At 35.0% G+C, this 10,939-nt stretch overlaps 2 protein-coding genes across 5 annotated transcripts; one reads left to right on the forward strand and one right to left on the reverse strand.

The window, feature by feature from the left end:
* Nucleotides 1-670: 670 nt before the first annotated feature.
* Nucleotides 671-3,510, reverse strand: LOC104792229 (nuclear transcription factor Y subunit A-4). 4 transcript variants are annotated; one of them, XM_010518325.2, is made up of 6 exons: nt 2,445-3,510; nt 2,097-2,165; nt 1,887-2,005; nt 1,440-1,523; nt 1,190-1,354; nt 671-1,118 (listed from the first exon to the last, which is right to left on the reverse strand). In XM_010518325.2, exons 2-6 carry the CDS (start codon nt 2,122-2,124, stop codon nt 909-911), a joined length of 606 nt encoding a protein of 201 aa, XP_010516627.1. In that variant the 5' UTR covers nt 2,125-2,165; nt 2,445-3,510; the 3' UTR covers nt 671-908. The 4 variants fall into 4 exon arrangements, with proteins under 4 accessions (XP_010516627.1, XP_087310567.1, XP_010516628.1 ...); XM_087454441.1 differs by having other exon boundaries at nt 1,190-1,370; nt 2,445-2,582; XM_010518326.3 differs by having other exon boundaries at nt 2,334-2,483.
* A 3,551-nt stretch (nt 3,511-7,061) lies between these two features.
* On the forward strand, nt 7,062-10,659 carry LOC104792230 (WPP domain-associated protein). The gene is made up of 5 exons (XM_010518329.3): nt 7,062-7,395; nt 7,629-9,860; nt 9,977-10,103; nt 10,207-10,308; nt 10,395-10,659. The coding sequence occupies exons 2-5, from the start codon at nt 7,654-7,656 to the stop codon at nt 10,458-10,460; spliced, it is 2,502 nt and encodes an 833-aa protein (XP_010516631.1). The 5' UTR covers nt 7,062-7,395; nt 7,629-7,653; the 3' UTR covers nt 10,461-10,659.
* Nucleotides 10,660-10,939: the final 280 nt, after the last annotated feature.

The following is a 10,939-nucleotide window of genomic DNA, read 5'->3' on the forward strand; positions in this document are numbered from 1 at the left end:
ACTAAAAAGTGATGTGTAAAGTTTGAAGGATTTGACAAAACTAATAAAACAGAACTATACAACAATTCGAAAACACAAGCAACACCGCGTATATAAGAAAACTGCGATTGTAAAATTATGTATGTCATGGTCGTATATGCAATGTGTTTAATGGGCACACTTTGAAGGTGAACATAGTGATAGTCCACATCATGAGTCCGGAATGCATTTGAATTCACATACCCATTAAGTTTAGGAAAAGGTTATTCCGTCAAATATATTGCTTCAACTTTATACAAAAGCTTTGAATGGTTGTACAATATGCTCCAAAGCACACTAAAATTAGACTAGTCTGCACTTAATTTACCATTCACCATTGCATACCAGTATGCATTGTTGCATACTAAAAATTTCCATACTAGTATGCATTTAAGCGTACAACTCCATACCATTGTAAATTCACTATTGATCTGCATTTTTCATTCTGCTCTTCAAAAGCTCCATACTAATATAAACTCCATACTAATCTGCTCCGTACCACAATTCAATGTTTTGCATACCAAAATATTGGTATGCATTATCCGGTTTACTCCATACCTTACAACCATTCAAAGCCAGAATCTATTGGGCAATTTTTGACTCTAAATTTATCATCAAATTCATACCAAACAAAGCTACATTAGTAGTATACTTTCCAAAACATGAGTTCATATTCAAAAAAATAATAATCATTTTGGTACAACAATACTTTCAATCACACTTTTCATTTCTTTGCTCAGTATTATTTCTAATCACTAAAACAACGTAACCCTAGCAAATAACCTATACACAGAGACGTCCAAAAACACTAAAGACGATGATGCTCTAAGACAAACATCCACCCAAAAACATTAACTAAACTGTGGTTTGTTGTCCAGCAGGAACCTTACTCAAGATCTACCATTACGAGCAGAAGCAGCAATGGCTGATTTCTCCGACCGGAGGCTGGAACTTGCTTCTGAAGTGTTCTCATCAGAGGATTCCTCCTCCTCCCCCTCCTCCTTGTGCTCTCCATTTTTCTTCTTGGCATTGAGAAACCGACCACCACATCCTCTTGGCCGTCTTATAGCATGTAAATGACGAGATTCATGCATATACGGCTGAAAAACAAGAACATGTTAGAAAGGAATCAACTAAAGAATTTACAGGTTCAACCTGCCAAGGAGTTCACCTTCTTTGACTTAATGTCTCTATTTCGTGCCTCAAGTTTTGCCCGGGATTGCCTGCGCCTGAGTATACCGTGGTATTGTTTTGCGTTAACAAAAACAGGCTCCTCTACTGCATCACATTGCAATGGAACCCCTGGTTGCTGCATTCCCATTAACTGCAATTGGACCTGACAAAAAAAAACTCTTTTCAATAAAACATAAGCACGTTTCAATATCAAGAAGCCGACATAAGGGGGGAGTAATAATACATACCCCAGGATAGGGATGTGGAAGATACTGTTGCTGTGCAAAGACGCTTCTATAGTAAGGATCTGGATACGGGTAGAGCCCATGTGCCTTCAACACCAACACAAACAAAAGGTAAAAAACCATAGACTCGTAGATCTCAACTAGAAAACAATGAAAAGCTTAGCATTCCTTGGAATCATTACTATCTCAAAGCTTACACAATTCGCACTAAAAGTCTAAAATTTGCAGAAAAGGTGATAATCAAAGCCTTCCAGCTTGAATTAGTTCAAGCAAAAGTCGAGATTTTGACATTGTAAATTTCAAAAACAAAAGCGAGAGATGATCGGATATAAAGCACTTGGACAACAAAGGTAGGTAAAGCACACAAAACTAAAACCAAACATCGTATAACCAAAGTCAAGATCATTTCTTCCAACTTTTACTTGAGAGAATGTGGTTTAGAGAAATTACCACGGGCTCTGAGTAGGCAGAGGTTGTATCAATAGATTCAGAACTTCGTCCTGAAGGAACCGGTGGTCGGGTTTGGGAATCAGGACGTTCTTCTTGCTTCCCATGACTATCATTCTTATCTGGCAAACCAAAGAATCAATTAGAAAAGATAAACGTTGAAAAGAGAGAGCATAAGAAGAAGACGGGATGTTTCAGAAAGAGAGACAAAACCAGAAAGCTCATGAACTGAAGAAGTCATGTTTCATGAGACTGCCCTAGTTATAGCTTCCAGGAACAAACCTGAAACAACAACCACAACAAAAGCACAAAAGTCAGTACCAAAGCCAAGAATTTGAGAATCAGAATTCAATAACCAAACAAAAAAAAACACAGAGTTTGAGAAACACAATTCAATCACAACCCTACAATTTAAACCAATCCCAGAACAAGAAAAGACCAATCTTTAACCTCTAATTTCACAACCCAGCTTACACAGCAAAAGCAGTTTTACAGGAAACGAGATACATACAGTACAAAAGTTAGTAATTTCAAAAAATCTGGTGGGAGAAAAAGAACAACCTGAATTTTAATCTTTATAAAGAAATATAAAGCTGATTCAATCAATCTCTGGATCTTACGCTCAGAATATCGTTAAAGGTCTGGTCTTTTTTTTTTTTGTTTCTAGTAATAAGGAAGAAGACGAAATGACGAACAGAGGCCTAAACCGGCTAAACCCAAAGAACACTGCGTGACGTTTTCAGGTCAGAGCCTATTACACTTCATAGCGTTCTTCTCCAATACTTATAAACGTCATGCTGTTTCTTTGTTTGAATACTCAGCGAGTCCCCACTCTCACTGCTGATTGGTCAACTCAAATGAGTTGGAGTGAAAAACGACAGGACGTGCAATAGTAAGAAAGGAGGCAAATACAATGAGGACAAGTGGCGAGACAGCGATCGAGATTGTAGGTAAAGACGGGCAGATCTGAAAAAGCTGCCCGAATAATGTTCTCAATTGTTCAACTCCACTAGTTTTTTGCTTGGCCCAACTTCTGCCCGTTGCCCCCACACTCGTGAGTCATCGAAGAAGCGTCGGTATCGAAACCGAAGAAGATTCCTCCGTTTCGCTTTTGGTTTTGTTCGAATTTTAGAGACAATTAAACCGAGTGTAAATTCAATTTAGATTGGTTTGGTTTCGGTACACGGATGGAAACAAAAACCTTTTATAGACAAATGGAATAAGTGACTGACTCATAACATCTTCACAAAACACGTTTCATGTAATTAAAAAGTCTTTTTTAAGTTTTGGATAATAATTCAGAAGACTTTTTGGGTTTTGGGGTTATAAATATCGGTTAGCATAATCTATAGCATTGAGATAAACTTGAAAGAAGGATTTAACAACACTACACTCTAACCATAATCTATATATATATATAGGACCAAAATCTCATATCCTAGTCGATGATTCAACAAAAAAAAGGACTATTTAAACATATAAAAGCAAAAGAAGAACTGAGCATCACTACTGTATATATCTTTCACTAATGATATACAGTATAAAAGCTATGTTAACTACGTACTTAATCTGGTGTAAACTAAACGAAACAGTCGTTCATTCACATATAACACATATACTGTATATCATTAGTGAAAGAATTGTTCAAAAATTCTACCGCAATTTTCTTGTGTTTTTTCAAAATATTTAGATCATTGTGATTCTGAAACTATATAACTTATATAGTATTGTTAAGACGTTTTTGTCCATCTTTTCTAGTGTTATCATTTCTTTGAAAGGAAACTTAGAATTTATATTAAAAAAAAAAACAAAAGAAGCAAAAGAAATAAAGATGAGACAAAATACATAAACTGGATAGAAATAAAGATAAGGATGAGCTATTCTTTACTAAATGTTAAGTTAAGAATCCAACTATGGATCAAGTGTTGTTTTGCCTTGTTCCATGTTTCCAAACTCCAAAGTAGGCTTCTTGAACATGTTCTCTCCAATGCTTTTAGTTTCAAATCATGTTTTATCATTTTCTTCTTCTTTCAATTGCATCTAAAATCTATGAAATATAGAAATATCGAGTTTCAAACATCTACAGATGGGAAAAAATGTCATTTAAACAATGAACTTTCAAATTTTGGCCATTTAAACCATGAACTTTGTTGTAGGCCATTTAAAACATCAGCTTTTATTGATTAACTTTTTTAATCATGAAGTTTCGTTGACCAAGCCAAAAAGGCATGACGTTAAATCTGATAATTGACCTACTAACAGATGTTACTATATCGTTAATCACTATGTTACTAACAAAACGACGTCGTTTAAATGGAAGTTTTAATTCGAAAAAATGTTATTTAAACCATGAACTTTTAAATATAGGCCATTTAAACCATGAACTTGTAAATATATGTCATTTAAAACATGAACTTTCAAATTTCTGTCATATAAACCATGAACTTGCCTTCGGCGTTCGGTGAAATCTAAACAACCTGAAAATTTTGGTTATCGAAGAAAACTGAAAAGAGAAAGCCTAACCGTTCGGCGCAATTGATTTGGATAATCGGATTTTGATTTGGTTCGGACCGACTGGTTTATTAGAAACCGCAGAAGTATATAAGCCTAGTATAGTTTATCTCTTCTTTCTTTGACTCTTTCTAATCATGCGATTCTGAAAAAGAGAAAGAAAAACATCAATTAATCCTTCTTTTTTGATCTTTGTCATATATTTTGTGTCTTTTTGTATTTGTCTTGAGACTTTTTATTTATTAGGACACTACGATAGAGTTTGAAGGATTGATCATCTTGTTTAAGGACACTACACTAGAGTATGAAGGCTTAATCACTTTTTTCATCTATTATGGTTTAAATGACATAAATTTGAAATCTCATGGTTTAAATGACATACATTTACAAGTTCATGGTTTCAATGGCCTATATTTAAAAGTTCATGGTTTCAATGACATTTTTCGAATTAAAACTTCCATTAAAACGATGTCATTTGGTCAGTAACGGAGTGATTAACAGCATAGTAACGTCTGTTAGTAGGTCAATTATCGGATTTAACGTTATGTCTTTTTTGGCTTTGTCAATGAAACTTCATGTTTAAAAAAGCTAATCAACAAAAGTTGATGTTTTAAATGGCCTACAACAAAGTTCATGGTTTAAATGGCCAAAATTTTAAAGTTTATGGTTTAAATGACATTTTTCCCTCTACAGATATAAGGGAATTTACCAACTAAAAGTCTAAAACTACCAACAAATTCATTTTAAGCCTTACAATAATATCACAATGTATATTTTTAATATTTCAAGATCAACCATTTTCACAAAAAAATCTAGATATATTACCCAAAATATAGATGCGGAAATTTTAAATTATCTTCCTAAATCAAAAATGAATTGAAAGTTTCATACTACACAAACAATATCCTTCTCAAAGAAGCTACAGACCAAAAGAAAGTTAGAATTCCAAAAGAGAGGTTATAAATCTATATTATGAAAGTTGGTTAACTCTCTCCATCCTTCTGCCACATCAGCCATGGAGAAAGTGTCACATGTCCATCCTTCTTTATGTTGTTTGACTAATCATTTTCTGTCTTTTTTTGCTTGATTTTCGTAGTAACTCACACTTTGACCATTTTCGTCTTCCCTTGCTTTAGTAACTGCTCCTTTAAAATATCACTCATATCCTGCTGTTTTTATCACCAATGAGACTTGACTTTAGAATATAGATTAGAATGCTAAAGATAACAGAGGACTAAACTTCCTAAAGAAAGAAAATTGTCTTATACTAATGTTAAGACAATCTTAACATCATCTAGAAATTGTCTAATTGGAACTGGTTAGTATACTTATTGTTCCAAATAGCTGATGGGTATAACATGTGGCTTTGTAAGCTTCTCAAGAGTCTATATCCACACATAGAACAAAATTATATTGGTTGTAACTGTTTATTTTTTGTAGCTTACCTATACTATGTTAATGCATTAGTAATGAATTTTTATCTTTTGCTCAAAATAGATTACAAGTTAGTTTCTTAATTATGGGCATGCTATGTTTTGCTTAATGTTTTCTTTAATTATTCCTATATTTCTTGCTTTGGTATGATGTATCAGATTTGAAAAAAACAAATTCTTATAGCAGGAGTCGTGAATATATAGAGAAAGATGTTTAATTAGTTCTTCTAATTATAGTTTGTAAGTGATTGTATACATTCTCATTCGATAACAAACAAAAAAAATGAAAATTCTCTCTTAAGTTTACATTGTTGTGTTGTTCCTTCTCTGCAAACTTTTTTTCTATGACTCTATCTGCTCAACTATACTCAAGATTGCAAGTTCATTCTCACTATGGCGAACCTTAAGGATTTTTTTCTTTGAGTGGTGTTGTTTCTAAATTTCTGTATTATGTATATAGGGCCGGTATGTGTGTTTTTAAATGTAATCTTACTATAGAATAAGAAGAAACTGGCCATTTTGTGTTTGATTCTTACAAGGTTGAATAAATTATAAGACTTGAGAATTAACCAAATTTACTATAGTTTTTTTCTTACTGCTAAAGTGCCAGAGAATAAGAAGATTCAATCATGTGTGGTGGCTACTCCAAATTTTCAGTCATATGATATGATATTGATCATCATGGTTTGTGCTTTCATTTTTTACTACTCAATACATAATATGATACTAACAGTGAAAATGTAATTGTTCATATCGCCAAAAGATAACCCGTGCAGTGCGCGGGTATTCATCTAATAAATATAAATTTATGGCTGGATTGGTTTAACTCTGAGACACTTTTTAATAGTACTCTTTTAAAAGAATTTAGATAATATAATTATTGGATTAGGTGGACTGGACTACAATGATTTTGTATTAGGTAGAACCTTAATGACTATGAGATCTACTGATCATTATGATTTAACCAAAATTCTGTCGAATTTGCATAAAATTAAGTTTTACCAACACATTTTAAAGAATATTAAAATTATATCAATCATACTATATGATATAAGTTGAACCATTAAATTTTATCTAACCCAATGAAGTAAGTATTGAACTTTGGAATTAATGGATTGACTCCAACAACTCACAAAAACATATACACAATCCATGATGAACTTTTAATTTGTTGGAAATTGTTTGACCGATTTAAACATGGTCTATATCTTGCATAAAAATAAAATTAAGACTCGTCAACAAAATGTTAAGCAGAAAACAATGACTAGAGTCAAACACATACTATAAGATTGATTATACAAACATACACAATGTGAATTGTGAAGGGAATACAAAAGACAACAAAAATAGAGGGGTATTTTGGTAAAATCGAGAAAAGGAGCTGGCACTTAGCTTTGTTCTCGAGAATCTCGGAGTCTCCCGCTCCGGTCTCTCTCAGGTGTGTCGTAAGCGCCTCTCTTTCGCCTTTTCTCCCCTTTTCTATGCGTTTTCTAAGGAAACCCTAAAACGCTGCCAACCGAAGAAACCGTTGGAAATCGAAGCTGTGTTAGCTCTTCTCAAAGCTACTTGTAAGTTTGCTTCTCCCTTATTTTGGTTATGCCCAGTTAAAGTTTTGATTTTTATTTTTCTAGGATTTGTAATATCTCAATTCATTAGATGGGTTCCTCCTGTTTCTTATGGAATTGGTCTTGATTAAGAAACCATGAACCTTTTGTTAATTCCAGTGTTGTAAAGTTTTGATTTTTAATTGAATTTTATTGGAATTGTTACTAAAGGAAACTGTTAAATCCCCCTCCCTTAGGGCTATTGTGAGAGAGAGTGGTTTTATGGAGGAAGAGGTTGTGATGGCGGCTGAGAATGGTAGTTTAGAGTTTCATGATGACAGTTTATCATCATCACTTGAGATTGATGATGGTCTTATTAAAGAGAATGAGAATCCTGATGTTGATTTCCTCGAGGATTTAGATTCTTACTGGGAGGATATTAATGACCGTTTGACTATCTCAAGAGCCGTCAGCGACTCCATTATTAGGGGAATGGTTACTGCAATTGAGTCTGAGGCTGCTGAGAAGATTGCTATGAAAGACCTCGAGTTGTCTAGGATTAAGGAGAGGTTGCTTCTGTACCATGTGGGTTCTGAAGAGAATGAGTCCCCTCTGATGCATGATAAAGCGTGTTTGGATACTCCAGATGAACTTACTCAGGGGTCTTTAGGCAGTCTTAAAAATGAAGCCAGAAAACAGTTGATGATGCTTGTTAAAGAACTCACCAATTTGAGAGAGTATATTCACATCAATGATTCAGGCGCCAACCTGGATGAGAAATTGGGTTTAGACAGCAGTCTGCATGAGACCAGGTCCAAAACTGTTGATAAAATGCTTGATTCCTTGAAGAGCATTCTAGAGACTGTGGTGAAGCGGAGGAATGATATGGAATTCCCTTCGTCGTGGCAGCATGAGCATGATTTTCGAAAAGAGATTGAAACTGTAGTGGTGACCAGCTTTGTTCGGAGTCTTAAGGATGAGTATGAACAGAGACTGTTGGACCAAAAAGCTGAATTTGGTGGTAATAGAAGTCTGATACTTGGGAATATCAAAGAGATTACTGGTTTGCGCCAGGAACTAGAGGCGATTCGTAAATCGTTTTTGGATCATGAAAATGGGGACATCGAGGCAGGGGAGGAAGGCGACCGGAAAAGAGTGGAGAAGTTGCACCGTAAGATGTCGGGAAGCCTTAATTCAGTTTCTTTAGTTAAGGATAACGGTAAGCATGAAGAGAGTTCTATTGACTTAATGCCGGAGAATAATGAGACTTTAAAGCACATGTCATGTGATGAGTTGATCAATCACTTCAAGATCGAGATGAATAAAATGAAGAGAGACCATGATTATAAAATACAAGACATGACAGAGCAATGTTTTACCTATAAGCGCAAGTATTTGAATTTACAGGAAAGGGGTTCTTTTACTTTTGTGGGGAAGGATAAGGAGCTAGAGGCGCTGAAAAAGAAGATCCCATTTGTCATCTCTAAATTGGATAAGATTCTGATGGAAGATGAAAAGTTGGTGTCTGAGGGTAAGCACGATGCTGATATCAAACGCCAAGTGGATTCTCTTCTTCTGGAAAATCGTCAACTTAAAGATTCACTTTCAGACGCTGCTGAGAAGATGTCACAGGTTTCCCAGGCTGAGGCAGATCATCAAGAGTTGATCCGAAAGCTCGAATCAGATGTTGAGGATTCTCGTGTTGAAGCTTCTATTTATAAAGATGTTTATGGGTGTTTTGTTGCGGAGTTAGTGGGTCAGATGAAATGTGCAAAACAGGAGACAGATTTAGAGCATTGTATGTTGAAAGAAGCATATGAGTTGATACTGGAAGATCTTGCGAGTAAAGAAGCCCGTGAAAGGAAGGATGATTTTGAAGACTCTTGTGTCGAGTCTGTCATGATGGAAGAGTGTTGTTCAGTCATATACAGAGAAACCTTGAAGGAAGCTCATAAGAAAATCGTAGAGTTAAACATGCATGTAACAGAAAAAGAAGAAACTCTGAGATCAGAGATGGTTGACAAGGAAAGACTGAAATTGGAGATTCATATGCTAGGGTGTCTCGTCAAGGAGAAGGAGAATTTAGTCCAAACAGCTGAGAATAGCTTGGCTACAGATAGAAAGAGATTTAAGTTAGTCTCTCACCAGATTAACGATCTGCAATCACAGATAGAACAGCAACAAACAGAGATTCATGATAAAAACGAAGCACTGAGAGTTGTTTCGGCACGCGAGTTAGAGAAAATAGAAGGTTATGAGACAAAGATATCCAAGTTAAGAGAAGAGTTAGAGTTAGCAAGAGAGGGTTTGAAGGAAATGAAAAATGAGAAAAGGAAAACAGAGGAGAAGTTATCAGTGGCAAAAGCAGAGAAAGAGACACTGGAGAAGCAACTTGTGTCTCTGGACTTGGTGGTTCCTCCTAAATTAATAAAAGGGTTCGACATTTTAGAGGGTTTGATTGCTGAAAAGACGCAAAAGACAAATTTTAGGTACTCTTTTATCTCTGTTTTCTTTCTTTACCTTTAGACATGGATATACAAGTACTTTATCACTTGGTTCAACAGCATGCAAATACTAATAGTGTGAGAACTTTCTTGGGACTTAGGTTAAAAAACATGCAGAGTCAATTGAGTGATCTGTCACATCAAATCAATGAAGTCAAGGGGAAAGCATCGACGTACAAGCAACGGCTGGAGAAGAAGTGTTGTGACCTCCAGAAGGCCGAGGCCGAGGTGAGTATCATTGCACCTATCGCAAGCTTAATACTCTTACATACAATAAAGTGTTTGCAATTTGTCATTCAAAAATAATGTGTGTATGGTTGTTGAATCACAGGTTGATCTTCTTGGTGATGAGGTTGAAACTCTCTTAGATCTTCTTGAGAAAATATATATCGCTCTCGATCATTACTCTCCAATCCTAAAACATTACCCTGGCGTAAGCGTTCTCTCTCTCTACACATTTTCTCCTAATCTATTTAAGATTGATTTTTGTATGATCAGACGATACTTATGACTTTGCAGATCATTGAGATCTTGAAGCTTGTCCGGAGAGAACTTAGCCGAGAATCAAAGAGACCATTAGATTGATAACTTGGATCTCTTCCACACTAGTTTATTTATGTCCCTTTTTGTACAAATCTCTCAGGATTATTTGATGTTGTTGATCTTTAGTTTTGTTTAGTAGATAGGGTTTGGAAATGTAGTAATGTATTGTCGTCAATCGCAATATGTGATTTTCGATCACTGAATCTTTTTATAATCTTATAATACAGTTAGATTACGTTAAGGAGAGATAAATCAAACATATTGAACTTGCAAGTTATGGAATCTGATCTTTTTTTTTTTTTCAAACACTCCATTATATTAACTATTAAGTTTAAAGGATTACAAGCTTCCCTTGAGAAACTGAACACACCAAATAAATTTACACAGGATAGATGACTTAGACATGTTGTAATCAAAGACAACAACCAAACTTTAAAACTAGGCATAAAACCGAAAGCACTACAAGCTAAATAAAAGGGGCCTAAAGCCCTGAAGATAGCGAGTTCCCACACAAGGTAAGG

This window comes from Camelina sativa, chromosome 6 (genome assembly GCF_030686135.1).
Source record: "Camelina sativa cultivar CO46 ecotype springtype chromosome 6, ASM3068613v1".
NCBI lineage: Eukaryota > Viridiplantae > Streptophyta > Magnoliopsida > Brassicales > Brassicaceae > Camelina > Camelina sativa.

Bases quoted from the DNA above. Each gene is read 5' to 3' on its own strand.
- LOC104792229 (XM_010518325.2), bottom strand. From the start codon at position 2,124: ATGACTTCTTCAGTTCATGAGCTTTCTG. The intron at 2,006-2,096 runs GTTTTGTCTCTC...TTGGTTTGCCAG, and splicing joins TTCAGTTCATGAGCTTTCTG to ATAAGAATGATAGTCATGGG. The intron at 1,355-1,439 runs GTATGTATTATT...TTTTTTTGTCAG, and splicing joins TTCCACATCCCTATCCTGGG to GTCCAATTGCAGTTAATGGG.
- LOC104792230 (XM_010518329.3), top strand. From the start codon at position 7,654: ATGGAGGAAGAGGTTGTGATGGCGGCTGAGAATGGTAGTTTAGAGTTT. The intron at 9,861-9,976 runs GTACTCTTTTAT...CTTGGGACTTAG, and splicing joins ACGCAAAAGACAAATTTTAG to GTTAAAAAACATGCAGAGTC. The intron at 10,104-10,206 runs GTGAGTATCATT...GTTGAATCACAG, and splicing joins TCCAGAAGGCCGAGGCCGAG to GTTGATCTTCTTGGTGATGA.